Genomic DNA, 23895 nt, shown 5'->3' on the forward strand with positions numbered 1-23895 from the left:
TGAGCCATCCTAGTGACTAGTGACCATCTATTACACTTAACTTGGAAAAACGAAAAAAATATTTTTCTTTGAATAAACTAAAGCATCCTCCACATAGATCGTTGTCATAATGACTTACTATTATTTATTTACATAAACACTTTGAAGATTATTTCATTAAGAGCAACCATCCGGTATGATCATACTGTCATTTTCAAATTTCACTTTAGTCCTCGTCACTGCTGATAACGGCCCTTCTGCGCGTCTTCTGGGCCGTAGGTCTTTCTTCCGTTGGGGAATCGGACCGGTTGCGTTTGTCCGGTACTGGTTCCGCACTCACTGCTTCCGTTCTAGCCTCCGCATCACTTTCATCGTCCGATACAACAAGTCGTGAGACGGATTGCTTAGTAGCCACCGTCGTAATGTTGTCATCGTCTGACATTACGAGCGGTGAAAGCGATCGTCGTTTGTTGTGATTGACCCTTTTGCGTCGGCGAACTTGCGGCAAATTCGTCTCGGAATCGGATGAGTCTGATGAGCGGTTGCGTTTGGAGGAAATTGCGCTGGTAGCCTCATTTGACGGTGCGTCGTTAGATTCATCTTCTGCGAGTGTTTGTGAAGTCCGATTATTTTCTAGTCGATCCGAAAAAGAAGGATTAACGGTAAGATCCTCATCCTCTGACACAACAAGGGGGGACATTGATCTGCGTTCAATTTCTGGTGGTGTTCTTTTTCCAGCTGTTTTGCGATTATTCTTTTCCGGATGTTCCGGGACGTCAGAATCGGAGGAATCAGAAAGGATGTTTCTAGAAACGCTCTTGTGTACTGTAGAGTTTAGCTCATCGTCCGAAATCACGTTTGAGGTGGATTTTTCCTTTTCCAATGTATCCGACTCGGGCCCTTCTTCCTTCTCGCAATATTCGGTTAGTATTTCAATTCGTTTTTTCAGAGCTTCCGGCGTCAATTTGAACGGTATGCGATGGTAGACGAACTGAAACAAGAGTAACAGATTGAGGGCTTCTGTAACTACGGGTAGATAGACCAAAAATTGAAGACCAAGACTTGTGGAAGTTTTTGAGCACAAAAAATCAATTACTATATCGCAAATAGAACATTGGTCACTAGTCTGTCTGGGTTAAAACTAAAAATACAAACCTGTTTGCCAGTATCCATCACACCGAGCGAACGCAACAGACGCTTAAATTCTAGCTTCTTCAACGCAGCCGTTTGATGCGGTGCAATCGGAACAATCGGAACACCTCCGTCGTTGTCTTCCGCAGGATCCGAGTCTTCGTACAGATTGAGCACATCTTCAAAACATGTAATAAGCCACTGTACGGCCTCCTTCATGTCGCTACCGAGCGTTTTTAGATGTTTCTTAACGTCCTGTTCATTGAGATGCTGTGTTACGCCTTCTCTCCGTCCTCCTGCCTTCTCATCATCCTTCTCCTCCTCACTACCTTCATCATCCAGTGAAGAACTATGGCTGCCACCATCGTCATCATCATCACTATCGCCCCTTCGTTCGTGGTTGCGTCGCTTCGGCGGCATTATTTCCGACACGTCTGCAATCAACCCGAGACTGACCATTCGACGAGCAATGGCAGGTTTGGTGAACTTTTTCTCGAACCCTTCCGCGATGCTCTTGAGAGGATTTTTGTCCAACCGCAACTCTTCGTACAGCGTTCCAAGCTTAGCATCTTCTTCGGCCGTCCATGTACCCTTTTGCTTGCGATTGGCATTGCTTCGTTTTGTTGGACCCTTGAAGACGAGCCCCATTTCCTTGAGTTTTTTCATCACGCCTCGGCGGGTGCGAGTTTGATCGATAAGATTTTCCAACAGCCAATCGATTACGTCTATGAGATAATAATTAGCATCAATGGTTTTTTCTTTGTAATAAGGCTACTTTCTTACCTTGATCCGAACTGGGATTTTCTTGATTTTCCATAAACAAGCGATGCAACTCCGCCTCCTGTTCTTCAGTCCACGCCTTCTTGGAAGCAGTCGTTCTTCTGTAAACGATCCGAAAGTTTAATAGCATCGCTTTGAGAGAGAAATTGAATGTTCTATTGCTTTACCCTCTGTCTGTGTCTCCAAACACTTCATCGTAGCCCATTTCAATGGCACCAGCAATACGCGTCGATTTAGCAAAGAGCAGCTCAGCGAACAAAAGTCCACCATCGTCTGGTGTTCCAGAGAGCACTTTCTGCTGCAATTGGCGCACCGTATGAATCGCAAGACGACGCAGTTCGCGTGAATGTTCGTCCTCGGGTGCGTTCAACACACCCTGAAACACTCGCAGAAGGGAAATCTAAAAAATGGAATTTCATTTGATTCTTTTGGCCTTTCAGCTGAAAGCAACCTTTTCTCACCTGGAACAGCATAGACGGCATTTTATGCTCAACACAAATCCGATACAGGAGAGTAACGGCTGCCTTCAGACACGGGGTTTTTATCTTCTCCCAATCAGTTAGTACGGTGGTGCACGCGTAAACCACTCTGTGATCCACGAGTCTGGTAAATTTAATTATTGAGTTATTCGAAAAGCAACGCTCATACTCGTTTGCAGATTAGCTGCTTACCTTTTGGAAAAGTCTTCAAATTTGAAATCTTTTTCCTCACTGTGCACTTGTCCTGTAATGAAATAAATATTTTACTGTGTATTTCTAAAAGTAGCGAATAATTCAAAAAATAAAAATTCTTACTTTCTTCCTCTTCACCTTCTTCGTCTGAATCGTTCGCTAAATTTCCATCATTATCTTCCTTGTCGGTGTCTGAAAACAGCGAGGAACAACATTGTTATTCCGTTGGGTTTTAATGATTTAATAGCATCAAATTACCAGAAGATAAATTTGCACTAAATATGTCCCGAAGCGTTAGCAAATCCTCGTCCGGACTAGCCGTCTCGCTGCCAAAGCAATCATCCAACGTCCAAACCGATCTGTGGAAGATTGTTATACAGAATCAACATCGTAACACCAAATTGCATACCTTTCGGCGTAAAGAAATAAATTGTATACCTTGCTGCATATAACATTTTGATTGCCTGCTCGTACTGCTTATCACGAAGCAATGCATGTATGCGTTTCACACATTCACCTCTGCATGTTGCAAAATTATAGAAAATGAAGGATAATTCGTTATTTAAACTAAATTATTAAGCACAAGATTTAGTAAAAAACGGAAACTTACTTTTGTTCGTCAACCGGGACGGACGAAGCAGCGTCGAATGGAGTTGGAAGTTCTTCTTGCTTTAGGTCGCTATTTTCCAACAATGCTGCCACTGTTGGTGCTTCCTGCAGCCAGCGCATTTCCGCATCTTCCTGTTTCTTTAAACAAATTTTAAGAATAAATGAACACGAAAAAGATGTCAAAAACTCAACCAACCTGCTCTTCTTCCGTTTTCTCCTTTCGGGTTTGTTTTTTTGCCGTTTTCTTGGGCTTGGCCTTCACACGTTGCTGTACCCGAACCGTTCCCTTACAGAAGCGTTGCAGCATGCTGAAGAAGAGGTGTGCAACTTCAACAACATCCCTCAAAAAGGCTCTAAAATTGGCAAGAAAGAGAATAAGATTAGCTGTATTGAATTAAAAAAAAATTTTCGATGCGTACCTTGTATGGACGGAGTCTTTGAAGTTGTTCAGCAAATGTATAGCCGTTTCGCGATACTCCACCACGTAAAAGATGTTGTTTTGCAGCACGGAAAGCAGCTCAGACGCATTCGGATCGTTCGATTTGGCAAGCACATACAAATTGTTGAGCAACTCCCGGTACGTCTGCACAGTAAGATGGAGTCGTCGGGCCCAGATCGATTTACGCGTTTTATCCGATACGATGTTTTCGGAGTACGTTTCGATGCGCGTGATGGTCCAGTGGAAAGTGTCCACACTTAGTGATTCGCTGAAAAATAAATCAATTTAGGTTTTTTTTCAACGATAAACCTTTAAGTGAACCTTACCTCACGAGTTCAATTTTAAATCCGCTATGTCGATTAAATTCGAGAAAGAACCTTATCACCCACAGAAGGTACGAATCATCGTGGAATTCAGACACCGACGTACCATGCTGGTCCAGATGGCGTCGGGCCTGTCGCACCATATTGTTGTAAACCCGTAATATCTCCATGCAATACTCACGCAGGAAGAGACGCACGGAGAAGATGCTTTTTCGCTCGAGCGTTTCCGTTTCCTTCGCTTGCCGGAAGGAAACCTTCTGACGATGCTTCTCTGCACTAAACTCCATCCGCATGATCTTCCCCAACGCCTGATGGCAAACTGCATCGCTGTCCGAAATGGATTTAAGATTATTGTACGTGTAGGTCCCACGGAACCGCGAATGGCGCATCGAGGTGGGTTTTCTGCGTGCGGCCGCATCGGCCGCCGTCGGTTGTCTTGCCTTTATCAGCATCAACTCGTCCGACTTCTTCTCGATGTTGGTCCGCTGTAGGGTGGCATCGGCCAGGTGAACGGCCGACTGCTCGCGGTATGCCAGACTAAGAATCTCGAGCGTGTGTATGAGGTAGCGGTTTTCATGCGGCGAGCCAAGAATGTACAGAATGATGTCCAGTATGCCAGCTTGATGAAGTGCCCACAGCAGACAATCGTGCTGGCTGGCATCGTTGTCGAAGCGCTTCTCCTTTTCCACGTTTGCTGGCACTTGAAGAACGTTTCGTGTTAGCACCAGGATACGTTCGATGATGAGACCATCTGCTTCGCTGCGTAGTGCCCAATCCTAACAAAAACGAAACAAAAGGAAGATTCTTATTAAGATACTTAAACTGTGAAGAACCCGGTGTCAAGGCACCCACCGTATGCAAGATCTTCTCCAATCGATCGCCCAACACCGACCAGAAACTCTTCGACGAAAACGCTTCCTTGTACTCCTCGCATATCTCTATCAGCCGGATATACTTCCTCTGTTCCACTGCATCGCGAGGATAGTTACCGTTGTACAGCAGTAGCGTCGGAAAGGACAGATTAACCAACAACCGCAGCAATACATCGACCACATCCGGCTTGTCGAAATTGCTGATCACCATCGGAATTAGGTCGGTCTGCACGATACGCTTGCCACCTATGTATCGACGGCATTCGTGCGACGGTCGGTCCTGCTTCAGGATCCAGATCAGATGCTTCAAGCCTTGCACTGCCTCCGGATCCATCCGGTACACATCGCCATCCAGCCAGCCGAGCGCGGAACAGACGGCATCGATGTCCGCAAAGTAGGCACTCATTTTACATCCAAACAACACGTATAATTAGCTTAAAATTAATACAGAAATTTTCGACGATAAAAACACACACTGCACTGCTTGAAATTCCATAGAATTTGTTTGAAATTCGCGGTTTTTTTCTTGTTGACGTTTTGGCTTTGCCGGAGCGTTTGACAGAAGTGACAGCTGGAAAATGTTAAGGCGCCTCGACACCCGACACACCACAATGGTGCATAATATAAACAACGATTTTTAAAGGGAAATTATGCAACGAAATCGAATGGATTTAGCTTAATGTTGTAGTTTTTTAATGAATTTATGGTATTTTATTTCATTGTCAGAATTCAGCGAGGTGTAACGTTGTTTTGAAGCCAAGAAAACAAACAAGATATCATCATGCAGATAAGAGCTGCTTAGGAGCTGCACAGAACGACCGCAGATCCCCCTATAATGTCTTCCAGGCTGCTTAGTAGTTAAACGCGCGATAAAGCAGCATGAAAGATACAATTTAGGGAACATTGAGTGATAATTTTACATTTGAATTTCCTCAATGGATTTTCTGAACGACGACGACGGCCTGCTAAGTGTACACCGGCCATTTAATAGCTTACGAGAGTCTTGCTGATACTACGTAGTTGCATAGTTGCAGTCCTCACTACGGGGAACGGTGCGGATGGGATTTGAACCATCCGCCGTTGTTGCCTCAACAGGCCCGGTGGTCTCCGCTTCGCAATGGATTAGATGAAGTGAAATAAAACGAGTGCATCCCCAGTATCTCCGCTTTGTGATACATCCACTACAAACACCCACAAATGAAGTAAAAACCCCGAACCGGATACAAAAAAGCCTACAAAATGTTTATTTTATTCATTAATTAATTTAATCGTTATCATTTGTGGAAAAAATCTGTCACTGAACTTCAGGTATCTTAGCTCTACATAGCTAGTGGCAAAGTTGTTGTTGTTTTATCTTGTTATTTTTACTCTATACTTTAAATGATGTTTTTTTTTTCTCGTTATGTTGATGTTTCCGTTTCCGTTTTTTAACCGTTTTGTATATGTGTGTTTGTCGTGTGATTATTTGCGTTCAGTAAATAGTTTTGTTTTGCGGATCGCGGCGGCTTGCGCTGGCTGTTTGCTGGTTGCTGCGGTGTGGCGCCGTGTTGCAGGACCTATCCATCCTGCGCTTATAGTATGTATACCCACTCCTTTCTCAGCATGGAGAGAGTGTATATGTGTTTGTATGTGTTTTGCTGTTGTGTTCGTGTCCCATTTTCCGACTTAAATTCAACCTAAATAAATTGGAAGCGTACTTGGAGTTGGAAAGTTCTTCACACCTTGTTGAAGAGATTTTTGAATATCTTCAGCGCGATAATAAAGACGGAGCTCCACAGCAGGTAGAACAGGCCACTGTTGAGCTTTTTCGATTCCCGTATCTGTTTCGATTCCTTCAGCTTCCGCTCGCTGATGCTGGGGCTGCGCGGGCTGCGCGGCTGGACGGCGTACTTGATCACACCCGGCACAAAGTTCCGGTAGTACTCGGTCCAGTCGATCTTCCTGATGTCGAGCGGGAACAGTTCCGCCTCGAGCGGTGACATCTCCTCGCTGATCCGGCGGATGTTGGCGTTAGTCATCTTCCAGTCGTTCAGGCAGAAGAAGCGCAACACTTCGCTCAGCGTCACCATCTTAGAGAACAATCGTTGCATGCTGGAAGATTTAAGCATTGGGAGGAAAATATGAAAAAACAAGGTTAACGAGGTTAAGACGATCTATTATCTAGCACGAGGATAATTCCACCAAACATACACGAAGAGTAAATTAAATAATTGCACCTTTCAAGAGCACTCTTGCACGATTCCGAGAGCTCTTGGCGGAGGCTTCTTTCTTTTAAAAGGAAGATTGAAAAGACCTCGAAAAGTCTTCAGTATCCAACGGTACCGTCCATCAACAGCTGACATAACCGAATCGGGTCGATCCGCGATGCGGTGCGATGGGTCTATGTAATAGGTATGTCGCGAGATTTCGTGCTCCCAAAAATTAGCATCATCTCATGCAAGTCCAGCCATTTGCAAAACCGGATTGAAGTCATTGAAAGTGTTTGGAGGTGCGTGGATAGGTGGAAAGAGAGAGAGAGTGTGTGTCGGGACCTTCCCTGTTGTGAATTTTTGGGTCACAGGTTACATAAACTTCGTCCGCGGTCAGGGGCTTTCAAGAGGGAGGGAGTTCAGCTAACCCGTTCGTCCCGGGGTGCCTTATGGATTTCCCGCGCTTGGCTTAGAAAGAGGTCAGACCGTTTTGTTTACCATCAGCACGCATTGGCGCCGTAAATTACGTTCGCGTGGGAACAATTGGACAAGGGGACATGATGCCGAATCGGAAGGCTCTTATTATTGAGATTATTAATGCGCATTATTCAATCTGACGATCTGACCTGTTGAAGAGAAAATTATATCTGGTATATGTGGTAAAATGTGATAAAAGGGCACACAAGAGTCGTAGTTTCTTAACGGTCCCTGTCCCAAAGCTGAACGCTCGGTGTTACCGAACAGTTGATTGAAGGAGAGCTCAGGAGGGTACTACTCAAAACAACTTGCCACCTTAATTGCTTCAATCGCGTTAAAAAAAATCGGTAAAGAACCCTTCAAGGCAAGGGCTTTGAGCCGATAAATGCAATTGCACCGGTGGTGCAATCGCTTGCCAACCCATTCTTGAGCACTGCAGTTCATCGGCACCGGATCAGATCAGCGCGCACTAATTATGCAACCGATCCATCAGTGCAGTGCTGCAAGCTGCAGCAGTTAACCTCCCGATCGCCTTCGGAAAACTCGTATCCGAATTCGACGACATGGCCATCCACCATTCACCTGCATGTCCGTGAGCACGCGAAACATATGACCGAGGGCATCATCATCAGCAGCGGCGTCACCATCCGCCTCCCTCCCTAACAGCAGGTGGTAGGGAAGGTTGTCTATTGCAAAGCATTTAGCTGAACGCCAAACATGGTTCATTACACCGCAAATCTGCAAAAGTAAAGCAAACCCGTTGACCATGGATCGATCCATGTTCTTGCATTAGACGTGCTTGTCGGATTTGTCGCCAGCCGATTTCGCCAGCCGGAGCGAACCAATGCGTCTAATGTTGCACGAACCAATTTGTCCATTGCTCGCACGCTTGCTCAACATCCGACCGATAAAAGGGGAGATAGTTATGGAGAATAGTTCGTGTTAAAGGTACGTCAGTCGAATAAGAATCTTTCGGTGCAAAGGATATTCAATTTCATTGCCCAAAAATTGTCGTACACCTTTGACGTCACCACTTGCTTCTCATATTTATCACACAGACGAAACAAATTGGATGGAATTTAACTGAGAACCCAAATTCTGTTGAATACATTCCAATACTAAACACAGGGAAAGCATATAGCCCTTTCCCAGCGTGTCGTTCTCAATAATTGATGTATTTAAATTTTACATAACAATCCCACATCGGAATCGCTTTCTTCTACCAAAGACACATGAATTCTTCATTGACGTTAAGCAAAGTCTCCGTTGTGTAAGCTCGCCTGCGTCAGCAGGGCAAACTAAAGGGAGCTTCCTTGCAGCGCCCATAGTACCGATCGCACTCTGACGTCACATACTTAAAACGGGAATATGTTAATTTGTAATGTGATTCCCCTTATTTTGGCTATCTGTGCAGAAGTAGAATTTCACAACTTGCAATCGGGATCGACAGAGAGGTTCTTTGCCGACAGAAATGATCAGCATATTAGCGCTCTTATTTAGCAGAAAATGTTTGCAAAGAAAACAGTTAGCAGATACGGGCAAATGTTCGGTATGGTGTTAATAAGGAGAGTAATTTTCCAAATTGCATCCTTCTTCGTTGGCTATGCTCCAGTACAAGCCAGGGTAGCGTGTAAAGTGGTGTGCAGATAATCCCGTAATGAGAGATGAATGGAAACAGTCATTATTGCGGATTCTTGGATGGAGTTTTTTCATCTTCTGATTGTAATAGTTAGACTTCTTTTCTGCGAAACAAGAGAACTGTTTTAATTGATTGCTGATAAGTACGGGGCTTCAGATGATTTTGCGATATTTTTACTCTAAAATAATAGTGGAAAGAGATTTTCGAATAAAAAGAGCTCTTTATTCTCTTTATACTAATCTCGTTGAAAGTTTCCTATGTGGAAAATCAAGAACGGATGATCGGGAGAGAGTTTATTCCCAGTTCCATCGTGCTTACTTAGCATAACTTGATTTTGCTTGGACTTAGCAATTTCTGTTAAAACATTTAGCACTTAAGGTACATAGATGACAGCTAAAGAATAGCTGGTAAAGTCGCCGTAAAGAATTTAAAAATTGTTATTTGCTATTTGCTAAACCTTTGCTGGATTTGCTAAATAATTAGCTAAAATCTAAATAAACAGGATAAGCTTTGCCTTAACGACCTACTGAATCATATCGAATAGCTTACTAGACTTGCTGATACCATGTAGTCTAGTAAGTGCTTCATAGAGGCCAAATAATGTTATGCTTTGGCACAAGTCTGCATTTCTGTCTCTTTTGACTTCATTTTACCAGTTCAAGGAGGGAACTTAAACTTCAACTCTACACTTTAAAAATGTATCAAAACATTCCATTAACTTTAGTAAACTATTACAGAACTCCTTGGGTTTTATTACCTCATGCAACCAAGTAAAAGACAAACGAAACGCTCATTAATTACAATTGCCACGTGATCGTCAACAGTCGTCATAAATATGTTATCAGTTCATTAAATAATCACTTAATTTGTACAAACCAAAACATCTCTCTGTTCCTCCGAAAAAAAAGCCCCTTTCTCGCCCGATTACGTGCAACGGTCTTCAAGCATCACCTAAACACAAGCCCGCGTCTGCGTAGCTTTCTGTGTCAACGAAATGAAAACTCAGCACCCGATGGACGTAAAAAAAAAACAAACCAACACACCTCCACGTGCAAGACGCTTTTCCGTGGAAATGAAGCCACCGGCACCGGAGTATGAAGTGATTTAACGATCAGCTCGTCTATTTTCTTTCGCCCCTTCACCATGGCAAAGATGCTCAGCAAGAAAAAAGGCCACACCATAAAGGCAAGCAAAAGGAGAAGGAAAAAATTGCAATCCGCTGGCAGCGATGAGTCACGCGGAACGGGAGATCGAGTTCATCGATCGCAAACACTTTTTTGATCGTGCCAGAGTAGGGTGAAAGCTTTATGAAATCTGCAATTTGCATTAGTGAACCGAACGACGTACCATACGCATACCAAACCCAAGTGCTTGGTGTTCCAACCTTATCGATTCGATTGCTGTCGGATCTCGTTAACCTTCTCTATCAATCATACGTTAGACTGTTTGAAAAAAAAAAACACTGTTTTGGGGGAGGCTCCTAATTTACGATCCGTACTGCGTGCGGCGATTTTCCGACCAAAACTTGTGGTGAAGTGAACAAAAACCTCAGGACTCATTCGGCGGTCGCGTGGCGCTCCATTTTTTTACTGCAATTCTTCCACCCTGGCCGAAGCCGCTATCCATACCGGCTAACCCAGTTTTGCCATTGATTAAACAGTGAACCTTCCGACACACACACACACCAACGGAGTTAGTGCAGCCCACCGAAGCCAAACCGGAGCAACAAACTCTCTTGCGGAATTTCGCGAAACCTTTGCAGTGTGTGCGAGAGGATTAGACGCGGAAGAGGCGCATCAACCCTCAACCACCACCACAACCAAGCTAACTGGCGTGCCATTTTTCCACCATCCATCTTCCACCGGTGTAAAAACGAACGTCGTATCGTCGTACCCCTTAGAAAAAAAAAACCTCCCAAGCGGTCCGGCCCAGCTGCTGCAGCGAGGTGGAAAGAAATAAACTGTGTGTTCACCCCCTCGGAGGGAACACTAGCGGGAGCGGTAGTTACCGTTACCGCACACACTGTAGCGTCTCGAAGCCATCGGCAGTTACTGGCAGCTATCTGGCACACAGACCGCCGAGAGACACCAGATGGGAAGCTTCCCCTTTCCGCGACTAGGGAAAGCGAACGAACTGTTTTATGTTGCTTTTCTTTTCATGCTGCACGGGCCGCAACACATGAAGCAGGCCCATAAATCGCTAACGGACACTGGGAAACCGAACCATGTCAGGACGAGAATGCCTTAAGAGTGTTGGATGATTTGGAAGCAATGGAAAGATGATAAACACTTACATTTTTTCTTTTCCAGTGAAGGTCCGGATCAGATCCAGACAGAAGGCCTGGAACATCATGATTCGCTTGCAGATTGCGTACCGCACCGGGTTGACCGTGATTGTGCCGGTGAAGTATTTTCTGATGGGAGATGGAAAAAATTGGGCATAACAGAAATGCGCCGAATGAACAGCTACCGATCATGATTCACAGGGGGTCCAAGTAATACTTACGCCACTAGTTTCCGGATTGGTCCGAGACCGCTGAAGAACCCGTTGATCACCTGGTCCCAGGTCCAGAGGTTGCAGTCGTCGGTGTAGTTGTACACGGGAATGCTCTTGGTGACGCTCGATTTGCTCACATCGTACGCGCACACGAGCAGCGCATTGACGCAGAAGTCGACCGGTACGATGAACGGCTTCTTTTTGGGATCCAGCAGGGCGGCACTGTAGAGGCCCTGGGACAGTGGAACCACCATGCCGCTCGGTCCGTTAAAGTTATCGACCCATCCAGGTACGGGCTCCCGGTAGCTGGAGGTCACTGGAAGCACACACACACACACATTTTTATCAATCAATATTCGCACAGAGAGGTAGGGCGAAGAAGGGGACACAGCTCTATTTCATGTTTGCTATTCAGCAGTTTATCTTGCGAATCTTAGATCTTTTTAACAGCCCTGAGAAGCCTACAATAGAATTTAACTTGAGCTAACAGACGCTTTGTCCCTACACGACTGATCAACAATTAAGAGAGGGTCTTAGTATACAATGATAAGATGCATTTATGCTAAGATGATCCGACAGAGTGGAGTGGTTCTCTGATCGAAACAATAACTCGATCGTCTGTGATCACATCAGCACGATCCGCATGCGTGTTACGATTTGCGTATTTGCGTGATCCTCGGTTCCTATCCTTTATTGATCAAAGTAATTGCGTGTCATTCGATTGCAGCAATCACAGGGAAGAAGCTACTTGTTTACAAGCATTAATCGATCTCTTATAAGTAGTGGTTTCGGTTTGCTCGCTTTGCATTGAAGATTGTACCCTCCAATCGGGCGCTACTTCCGATGTATGGAATAATGAATAATGAATACTTAATACTATCTGCTTGTAAATTATTACGCTATTCATTTTTCGCGGTTATTCCTCCAGCTAAAACTTACCTATCGGTGGTCTAAATATGCCGATTGGCAGGTGGCCGAACTTGTCGCGCACCACCACCTCGGCACACTTTTTGCTGAACGTGTACGAGTTCGGGAACGTGCCAAGTACGACCGGCGACAGGAACTGTTTGTGGTCGTCCTGCAGCTTCGCGAACGTGCTCTTGATGTTGTCGTACCCGCCGAACCCGATATCGTCGTAGATCTTCTCCTCGATCAGCGTCCGGTTGCAGTTCGAGTAGAACGTCGACACGTGGATGACGGACTTGATGCGCCGGGCACCGCTGAGCAGGTTGAGCACGCGCCGCGTACACTCGACGTTCGTTTCCAGCGCCTGGTCGAGCGCTTCGTTGAAGTTAACGGAAGCGAGCAGATTGAATGCGACCTCCACCTCCTGCCGGAGCCGATCGCGCAGCGCCGGGTCTAGGCCGAGATCATCCCGCTCGAAGTTCACCTCGACCGCCTCGATCTTGTCAAATAGGGTCTTCGCTGCCTTGGTCTCGTTCCGAACACGGTCAAATAACTGGCCGCGTTTAAGGGAAAGATGGGGAGAAAGAGAGAAGGAGAAAGAAAAATTGGAGCACAACATGCCAGATACAGAAACATCGCAGGTACGGAGAGAATGTTGAGTTCTATCAAATTAAGCAAACGACAGAAGGGAAGGAAAGCATCTCAAGTGGAGATGCTACAGCTCCTAATGTACGGACACAGTAGCGCGCAATAACGCATTTTAAGACGCTTAATTAAGCATAACGACCTTGCATGGCCAGGCCTCCCCGAGTGGTGGTACCCGGGATTACTTGATCACTTGTGCGCATTTCTTCCTTTTTGCCTCATTTGCCTCATTTAACCACATCCGCGACATCAACGATGGACCTGTCGCCTGCGTTAAACGTAAACGCGGTATTGCATTGCCCGACTGGCACCACTCTTCTCGTACACACACGCACGCACATATCCACTTACCATCGACTTAAGAATCTGGTCTAATCGCATCTGTGCACTGTAGTCACGCTTTCGGCGAATTAGGACGTATATCTTGCGCGCGTCCAAACATCGGAGCAGCTTTTCCAGCAGCACCTTCCCGAGGAAACCGCTCGCACCGGTAATCAGGACGACCGAGTCCTGGTAGAACTCGATCACCTTCGAGCCGCAGGTGTCACTCATACTGCTGTGGCCGTTGTGAAGTTGCGAATGCACCGCTGCTGCCGCTGCTTCCTGCCTTTGCACCCTGATAGGCCCTATGGTGGAAGATGTGCTTGCTGCCGACGTCGATTACCGATAGACTAATGAGGCGAGGCCCTTAATGGTGCCGTATTGGAACGAGACGCACTGCAATCACACGCACACTCGCACTCACGCACTCCGGCAAACACAGGGACACTACTGGCACCCTTGGAGGACACGCTTGTACTATCCAACGATCATTGATATCGTAGGCAAATGCATACAGCTTGCACACTAATTAATTGCTTGCTTCACTATGGAACCGTGCTAATGATCGGCGATCAAAATAGGTTGAGCACGATTTTTTTTCCTTGTTGGTAAATCGACTGCACACTTTTATTGCACTGCTTTACTATCTGCACATACCCACAGATCACAGCTAGAGGATCTTACAATAATCGAAGTATTCCTGTAATAAGATACACCAATGGTTAGAAAAACAGCAAAAAAGTTGACGTTTTACTGTGGCCAGAATTCTAACCACTACTTCGGTAGGCCTCAGTACACAAACTTCGTCTCCATGTAGAGATGCCTAGTGCTTCTTATCTACTATCGTCTTCGGTCGTTCATGTGGTACCGCTAGAAGGTAGAAGTAGTGAGTCCCCCTTCTTACAAACTCAAGTATCAAGAGTGGGGTAGCAATGCTCAAAGGGAATGGTTTCAATCAACAGTTCTTCCACCGTGTACCAACCAACACCGACACGGCATCGGTTAGCAAGTGCATCGACATGTAAACAAATGCTGCCCTTGCTCTTGCTGCGCCACGATGACGCAGTGATCGTCCCCCTCTTGCCACCCCGAATGATTGACTGTGTGTGTGTGTGCGGGGGGACGAAATGGACGAAAGCAGAATTCCCGTTCATTTTCGCGTCCAGCGGTCCACCAACAGCGACCCGCCCGAGACACGCTCGTTTACTACGCGCGCGACTACAATTTCTTCTGCACTTTAAATATTAATCAATTTACACCGTTTCCGCTTCGATGGTCTGGTCGTAGTAGGCGAAACTGCGGAATGTCAAACCGCGGTGTGTCTACTGTCAACTGAAAACACGTGCACACTGGTGTGTGCGCATGTGTACCGATGGTGTTTCTGGAGCAGGCGAACTGGGATGTTTCGGATTGGGTTGGGGAACTGGCAGGAAGGTTTCAGGAGCGACATTAGTGGAGTGGATGATGGTTTGGTAATTGGTACTAAATCTCTCTCGCCCTATCTCTTTCCATCTTCGTCTTGCAAACAAGCCCCCCCTTTAAGGTGAGGAGGAGTTTGTGGAGCGAAGCGGCGTTGCCTAAATTGCATCATGCAAACTTCAATCACCACGCCTTGGAGTGGCGACCGATTAGGGCAGATTAGGTTCGCCGAAGGGCTCTGATACTGTACCACCGGCGTACAATACACCGCTCTAAACGGCGCACTTTACGTCGTGTGTCTTCCATATCGTAGCGTTTATGTCATACAGGGGAAAAAAAATCACCATGCGGAAGGTACCGTCACACATACACACCACACTGTCACACATACGCACGCACAACAGTACACACTTTCGCTGTCTCCCTCCGGCCACGGATAAGATTTGCGCTAGCGGGGAAGATAATGTGTTCCCTGTGTTGCCTAACTTCCTGGCACCCTATCAATCCGGCACATCCACAAAACTTCCCTCACATCCGCGCGCGCGGGATTGTCTGTCAATGCCCGAGTCCACACGATGCCTTGTCACATCTGAAGTCAAAATCCGTTCCAAACCAGACCAGCTTCACCCAGTTACCGGATCATACACTGGCACACAGTCGAAAAAGGCTAAGCAGTGGCAAATCCGTCCGGGTACATCCCAATCGTCGCGAGCTGTCCCCTTCAAAACTTGCCAAAAAAAAAAAAAAAATCCTCAGCACGGGCCGGAAAGACAAGTGCCTTTTCGTCGCCCATTTCTTTTGTGCGCACACTCGGGGTGGAACAACTCTCTGCATCCACCACCCGGAACGTCACGTCGCTGTTTTCGGAAAACGGGGGGAAGGTTGTGTTTTTACTGGCTTTCTGATCTGCCTGTCCTTTCGAAGGGCCGACACAATCACTGCGAACCGTGCTGCAATTTTCGTCGGCGTCGCAGGCAACCGACGCCGGAACGTTACGGCTTAATCGCTATTTAAGGTCGTTTCAATACACTTTATCCCTTTCTTTTAGGGCCGTAGAGTCCTTTTTCTGCATCGCAGTCTATTGCACCCGTCTGTAGACCTGGCTGGTAAGCAGTACCCCAGTCGCTCGTTTGCAATTGCAGTTCAATATTCACAGGTAAACTGAACGAGGCACTCTGTCTCTTGCTCGCTCGTTTGTCAGGACACAGGACAGTGTCGTAGGATATGGTTGGGACACAAATAACAGGGACACACATTTTGCAGCAGCTGCACCTTGCAGATATTCTTGCTCCCTTCTTGGTACGTACGTGATGCGTCTCAGAGCGGCCGAAATTCTGTCTCAGCAGTGAGCTACTGCTGATGAACGATATCCACAACACATCACATTAGATTAGAACACACTGCGTCGAAAAACTTGACTGACTGTCTGACTGTCTGTCTGACTGTCTGTCTGTCTGTCTGTCTGCCTGTTACAGCCAGGTAGTCCTCGGTAGAAGGTGTTGCTAGAGAAAGGTTCCGATACCGACTGGTTCGCTGTCGACTGCTGACCAACTGACCGACTCGTGCCACTAGCGATACGACGATAGAGCGCACGCAACATCCAAAACATCACTGAACCGCTGGTACGACCACTAGGCCTCGCCGTGTACGGTTGGGACCTGCAGGTGCGCTCTACAACCACCACCCCTTTCACTCGCAGCGCGCCCGTTCGCGTTGGACCCGTGTTCGCTAACTTTGCCCTGCTTCCTTTCGCTGGGCGCCCTCTTCTAACCACCCCAAAAGACCCACACACATACAGAAACACACACATGCACGCACATCCATGAGCAAATCCATCTCAAGCCGGCTGTAAAGTAACTGCATCACGCTCTACCATCCGAACAATCCGGCACCACACACCGCACGGAGATTATGTGGACCCGTCTCACTCTGGCCCACATTGACTGGTTTGTTGCACTTGAAGTTACCCGAAATTACCAGTGGGAAAAATAAGACAAATTTTTCACTTTCGAAAGCTTATTGAACGGAGTGATTCTTTACTTGTGGACTCCCGTTAACCCGAAAGGAGGACTTATTCTTCTTCTGCGGACGATGCTGTTTACGGACCGACACTAAAAAAGAATCTTCAAGACACTACACGGTGCACGCACGCACGCACGTCCGTTCGGGTTCGCGTTGTAATTCGGAATGAATTCAGAAATGAATGAATATCGACGGGATTGCCGTGAATGATTTTGCTCACAATGCGCAGTACCCTGCGGACACTGTGAGCAGTGCCAAGCGATACCGGGTGGTCACTCGCGGTGGGTGTGTAAATATGAAACCCACTTTTTTGTTGGATGAGTGTGAGTTGTTTCGTTTAAGCACGGAGCAATCTGGGGGAAGCAGCTTTAGCGGCACCGGTTGAACTCCCGCCCGGACCGTTATCCCGTTGTGAGCACTGACTAGCCAACTACGTGGTATCAGCAAGTTTGTTAAGACATTAGATGGCTGGTGTGACCTTAGAAGATCGTTAAGCCAAGACGAGAGAAGATCGTTTAAATTTATGAGAACGAAGCATTAGTAAGTGGCTTTATGTTTCTTTTGTTTTTAATTTGTGTTTGGCACCGGATACATCCTAAAAAAATAACTTCGTTAATAACTTATTTCACCCTAAACTAGATCGTTAGTCCTTCGTACAAGGGACCATCCGGACAAGATTTAATATTAGCAATCAGCACTGAACCACCAGGCATCCCCATTATAATTACAATTTTTTGTTTTGTTTATTTATTCATTAGGTCTTTGAGTTTTTAAAACATGCATATGCCTCTCCTTATATTAGACCAACAGACACAGATAGGAACGGCCCGATAATGGAGTTAATAGCGGCGCCATGTGAACTTTTCCCCCATAGTGTGAAATGGCAGTCCAACTACATGATATACATAAGTTATGATGGACACTATGATCTAGTAGATCGTTAAGACAGGAAGGATTAGAATAATAAATTTAGCAGCTCTTTAAGGCCAGAATGAACAAAAGCTTAAAAGAAGAGAACAGAAAAGAACTGATTAGTCCTCAAAATCTAAACCATATTACTTCCGATTGTCTTCAATGATTTTAATCACTGTTGCTTATACAAACCGTGACTCGCAAAAATCATCATAAACAGCTTCTTAACAACCGATAGACGCTTACATATTTACACAGCCACCAACATTGCTCACCGTTTCCTCTCTTACTCTCCATCGGTGTCATCGGTGAGATGATTTCCATCGATGAACCGCAGTAGTGCCATACAAGAAAGGAAGAGAGAAGCGCGTGAGTAAAAAACTTTCACCGTGAGATTCGTCCTACTTTCGCTACGCTGTATGCTACAATGTTTTCTTCTCCCATTTGCTTCCCTTACCTTTCTCACTCGCTCGCTCTCGCTCTCGCACACAGGGCTCCGCCTGCTCACGCACATTGCTCGGGAGAAGCATACGTGCGTGCTTGATTCTTCAGTTGCAGTTTTAAATCCCGCCGTTACTGGTGGGCCGATTGGTGTGGACACACGCTCACTGTTTTGCTTTGCGCCCTTTTGTTTTGCATACTGGCACCCCCGGGAAAAGGGGCCCCTCATTCTCGTCCCGTTTCCACCCCTTCGGATATGCGTAAGTGTGTGAGAAGAGTTAAAATGCTTTGCAAGCCGGCCAAAACCCGCCTTCAAAACTGCACTTCCGTTATCCTTTTAAATCCTTGTGTGAGTGTCTACTCACACACACACACACACACACACACACACACACACACACACACACACACACACACACACACACACACACACACACACACACTTGCAATGATGGAAACACAACCACAACCAATCAATCTAACAGCCCTCTTGCTGGCCGTTGAGCAAACTGTGATTGGTTTTGGGGTGTCTGTTTGTTTGTGTATGTGTGGCCCGGTGATCGTGTGCATTATCCATAAGTATAATGCTACCGTAAACATAGCCTTAATGCTGCTCGAAGGTTAAAAGCCGAGACACGACACCACGAGACTGTGAATCAGCAGCGAGACCCTGCGACACATCAACCATAAGGGACGTTGAACCCCTAACACACTCTTCGTGTGTGTGTGTGTGTGTGTGCGTGCGTGCATTATGCGCCCCAATTATGGGCCTCCGTTTTGAACCAGGATGTGTACGGTGTGGTTTTATTATTTCATGCTATTCTTCTTTTATTAGACGACCCTTTAAAAAAATTAAAGGGATTTTGGCTGTCCCTTTGCGTTTGCTCTTCCGGGTGCGATGATGATCCGTTGGTTCGGCTTTATGTGTGCCCTTCATGCAGAGTTTAATCAATTCAATCAGTGCGCGCAAGTAGTGTCCACTTTTTGAGTAAAAGCATGGTCGAGTGGCACCTCAAAGTGAACCAAGAACTATGCCAGGAATGCATCGGGTGCATTCAGTACGCAACAAACAAAAACACCCCGATGGCTCATGAGAGAAAGTGAATGGAGCTCGAGAAGATAAACAAACCAAAGACAAAAGAAAGAAAGAAAAAGACAAAGCAAAGGCTGAAAGGGAAAGGGCCCACCGAATGAAGGTAAAGCGCGGCCATGAAATAAAAAATAAAAATGCGCGCCACAACGTGACCATGCCCCCTGCATCACCCTGTCCATCGATCCCAAGCAGCATTGGAACACGAGGGGTGGGATGATGATTTTTCGAATGTGGTTCGGTAGGTCCGGTTCAGGAGAAAGCGAGCGAGCGCGCCTGGTTCCCCGATCCCGATATTCTTTTTCGATGGGTCGGGTCCGCGGAAAGAGAAAGAACGACACCCGAGCAAAGGGGGCTTCTTCGTACCGATTTGGGCGAGTCTCGCATCACTCGCATGATGCAGCATCATTACTGTATCGAAGTGGTTCGACGTCTCTTGCACCGGTGTCCCGCCAGCCCAGCCTGGCGTGCTGTTTATTATGAAATATCAAAGTGGACGAGAAATCGTTGCAAGGGAAGCGATATAAAATACGCACAATTTTTACGCGATGTTGGTGATAAAGATGGTAAAAAGGAAAAGGAGTTTACACAGACACAAGCAACGACAAGGGACAGGGCAACGTTTCTACGTGATCTACGCTCATAAAACTGTTCATTGTATGTGGGTTTGTTTTATTATTATTTTTCGGGGGTCGTTTTTTTTTGGATCTGCGTGTTTGGAAAGAGGCTGAAACATGACCCCCTTCCTAGCCGCCTTCCCCCTCCCCATTAAAGCACGTGTTACGTAATGGCGCTTGGTTTGGCGCGATCGAGAAGGAAGTTGGCAAGTGTATGAGAGTTTTGTTTGGGGAAAATAAACAGTTTTGTACGCTGCAAAGTTGTGTCCTTCGGTCTGTTTGTCATCGAAACAAAGCATGGAAGAAGGTGATTAGGATCGCTTCGGTTAGAGAAAAGGCGATTAAGGATATCAAATTTCCGTCCTCAAAGTTGAAGTTGCAGATAGGCCAGTAGTGCTGACGTTATTCAGCATCGGGATAGTGATCGGGATGGTTCCCTTTGCGAGGGACATTACTGGCGAAAGCAGTTGAAGTTAAAGTTGAAGCACTGATGATAGTCCAACGAGTTCCATGAATATGCATATAAAAAAATCTCAAATTATCTCGAGTTTTGATCTGAGTTGCTTGCCCAAAACTGCGTTATGATATGTCCCTAGTGCTCTTCAGCAGAGAAAATTAACTCTTTTGAGTTCTTCCATAAAAATTGGAGCAAAATTTGGACTTAAAGCTGCAAAGATGCATTGGGCTCTTCTCGATCTCATCTTTCTATCGGCATTGCTTTTAAACAAAAATCGCTACCTCCTCTCCATCGCACCCACTTACTTCCCCAGCTCCTCAGCTGCTGTATTCGTGCCTATACCCACCCGAAATCGATGAATTAATCGCATGAATGAAGTAACCAAAAACCTCCCCACCGCTGCGCTGCTCTCCCGTCCACATCATCTGAGGCTCACCAGGCGTTGCTCGGAAGATTCAGGTCAGCGGTCAGCTTTCGAAGCCCCGCATCCGCGTTACGGCACCGTACGTGGCGAGGGCGCGCGTTCGCGCGGGTGTAGTTTTGGGGCAGATTTGCCGGAGCAGCTGAACCGCGACCGCGAATAACCCGCGTTCCGCACCCGATGCTGGCTGCGGTGTGGCCGGTTCGCGATGTAAAGGCATTAGAATTTACGTAACACTGTTCCCCTTTCCAGTGCCCGTCGCGTCTCTACCGTCTTCCTCAGGGTACGCACGCATTTTTGTGTGTGTGTGAACCGTTTATTATTATTATTAACCTGGGTGTTTGTGGGGACCGTCTTCGGGCCTGCATCTTCGGTTTGTTTGTGCGTGTGTTGGTGAGCGGTTGTCAGAGGGACGAAAGGGCATCCCTAGAAGGTGAAGGAGAAAGGTTGGGATGGTCGTTGTGAGACATGACACGCTTACACGACATACTGGGACAAAAACGTATTAATAAGCCTTTTCGATCGGCCAGCGGGCAGAGTCTTAAAAATAAATCTAAAAAACAAATCCCCGGCAGTACTCGGCAGCAATCAATTCTTATTCGAGCAATTCTTGATCTCTTGGTAATTCTGCGAATTTTAACCGTATATGCGGTACGGTGACGTAACGGAAACGTCACGTCCCTGGCATGAGGATGGGCTTGGTTAGAGGAAGAAAAAAGATACGCCAAGTGAGGGGGAACAAGGGCATTGAGCGCGTCTGCGCGCCTGTGGAATCTAGCTATCGTATGTTTCCGGTACTGCTGTCACACGTGTGTGCCAATTGATGCCGGATCTTGCCGGTTGCCGGTCGATTCTGGCGGTCAAGAAGCTTTTGGGTGGTGGGTTGCTACTACGATGCCACTAACTGAGAAGGTGTAAATAGGGGGCGATAGAAGGTAAAGCTTTTAAGCTTGTTCTTTCTATTACTATTCGAAATTGATTACAAAATTTGAAAAATATATATATTAACGCCTGAACGTATACAATCATAGACCAACAGACAATTAATCGAGTGAGGATTTGGAAACAATCATTCGTCATGTGTTGCACGCCTTTAGGAGGTAATACGAAAAAAAAAACTCTAAAAGTATTGATCTGAAAATCGAAGACAAGCCTATCATAAATAATACAACGCATAACAAAACATCACAAGTGACGCACAGGTGTCTCAAAGATGTAAAAAAATCCGTCAATATATTATAATGAACTTGGGATATTTGTATCATAAAGAAATAAAAAAAAGCCGTCCCGCAAAAAGGAAAGAATGGACGTGACGCCAAAACGGTGCGTTGACAAATAGCTTCACATGCCAGCATAAACGTTCTGCCGCAACAAGCGGGTTCGCGGGAATGGTTCGCATATGGCAGCTACCTTAAAAATAGAGTACGTATATCCGTTCACTAGTAGCGGTGTGTTTTGGCATTTTTACGCAATGCGCCTAGTGGTTCGAACCCTGACACTGGTATGAGCAGCGGTGGTTATTGCTGTTGTGCTTCGTTCCATATGCAGTGACGCACTGTTGGCGTGCGAGTGTGTACGATTGATTAGCTGAAGTTCGTGTGTGTAATCGTTAAAAATTCATACTTTGCCTAAGCGCGACATTGACTCGGACTGACTATTGAACAGTGTCTACATGACGAATGGTTGGAAAATTTAATTAATATCATTTGAGACAGTTTTGGGGACAAAGTTTTTAGTATAAAGCGTAACCCTTAAAAATATTCAGATCGATGGATATAACTGTTTCAATAAACTCTCTTCATTAGCTATCTCTTTTTGCGGCCTTAGCCTGATCGAGCAATAACACAAAAATTACACAATTCGCTCATTCCCGACTCTCTCAGGTATGGTGGATATCGATATCCGCCAAAAAATGTTAAAATCATACCGCTTATAGTAAACGGTTTCAACTCCAATCAACCGACCAACAACACCAAAGATGGCGGATAAACGATATCGCTATGTCGCGATATCCCTGCGTAAGTTTCTCGCGCGCTCTCTCTCTCTCTCTCTCTCTCTCTCTCCCTCTCTGCGTGTTACGAAGGAGCCTTTTATTTACAGTCTAACCAAAAGCATCGGAATGCTGCCCCAAAACCGGGGGCGGATATACCCATTCCTTAGGCATGCTCGGAAAACAGAAAATCCTGCTCCGCGTGTCCTACATTAGAGACACTCCCGAGTTCGAGCTCTCCGTGTGAGATCTCCCCGGTAGGAGGTCTTCTGCGATTTGCCCGCGATCGGGATCACGCCTGACACCGACCTGACACTGATTCGTCTCGGTCGTCTGACGGTTGGCCTCCATAACGGGTCACTCAGATGGGCCTATGGCTATCGGACAAGGGAGGAAGGAGGCTGTCCTCCTCCATATCTTACACAAAAAGCCTTCCCCGTGCCGCCAGAAATCGATCGGATGATCGCGCAAACGATGATGCCAGCGTATGTGTTTTTTTTTTCTTCTTCTCATTCCACGTCTTACCACGTCTCCTTACGTTCGAAGCCTCACAACCAAAACTTCAGCCACCAGCAGATTGTTATGCAAGGCTTTGGGGTGCGATTGTTGCGAATTTTGCTGCTGTTGTCCCACTGGCGTCCGTAGCAGTTTTGAGGATTTTACTTGTGCGTGTGTGCGAGCGCACGGTTTCTTTACATCTTATGTTACTTATTTGGATGGTTTTGTTTTATACCTTTATCATCATTTGCTTTTTGGGTTTCACTTTCCGCGAACGGTTTGGCCTACAATTCATGGCGGGCTTTCCTACTCTACTCTTCGCCTTAACTTTAAGATATTCCCCACTCACACGGGTCATCTACTACGGTTGCGTATGACGCACGTGCGCCCTCCAGCTTCGGCACATGTTTGCTCCCCTTCTGGTTATGCGTACATAAATAAACACGTCACCTACAATCAGCTGGGAGACGACGAGACCGAAACCAAAAACAAAACCGAAAGAAAAGACCTCGCTAGTGCGACCAAAATAGATCGCGAGAGCATGCTCCGCG

General features: G+C 46.2%; 3 protein-coding genes across 3 annotated transcripts in view; 1 reads left to right on the forward strand and 2 right to left on the reverse strand.

Moving 5' to 3' along the window:
* Positions 1-23895, forward strand: part of LOC126568338 (protein draper) — a 305035-nt gene that overhangs the window by 273140 nt on the left and 8000 nt on the right. The gene's annotated exons all lie outside the window — the stretch shown is intronic.
* On the reverse strand, positions 206-5238 carry LOC126567792 (protein timeless homolog). The gene is given in 14 exon segments (XM_050224092.1): positions 206-970; positions 1135-1835; positions 1894-1988; positions 2058-2290; positions 2352-2493; positions 2562-2613; positions 2685-2753; positions 2820-2920; positions 3000-3080; positions 3172-3308; positions 3340-3523; positions 3590-3877; positions 3936-4708; positions 4785-5238. Coding segments are annotated over 14 exon segments (4047 nt in total). The 5' UTR covers positions 5211-5238.
* On the reverse strand, positions 6418-13852 carry LOC126568143 (fatty acyl-CoA reductase wat-like). The gene is made up of 5 exons (XM_050224569.1): positions 13508-13852; positions 12545-13064; positions 11615-11921; positions 11403-11522; positions 6418-6895 (listed from the first exon to the last, which is right to left on the reverse strand). Exons 1-5 carry the CDS (start codon positions 13706-13708, stop codon positions 6520-6522), a joined length of 1524 nt encoding a protein of 507 aa, XP_050080526.1. The 5' UTR covers positions 13709-13852; the 3' UTR covers positions 6418-6519.

The sequence above is a fragment of the Anopheles maculipalpis genome, chromosome 2RL (genome assembly GCF_943734695.1).
Source record: "Anopheles maculipalpis chromosome 2RL, idAnoMacuDA_375_x, whole genome shotgun sequence".
NCBI classification, from domain to species: Eukaryota; Metazoa; Arthropoda; class Insecta; order Diptera; family Culicidae; genus Anopheles; species Anopheles maculipalpis.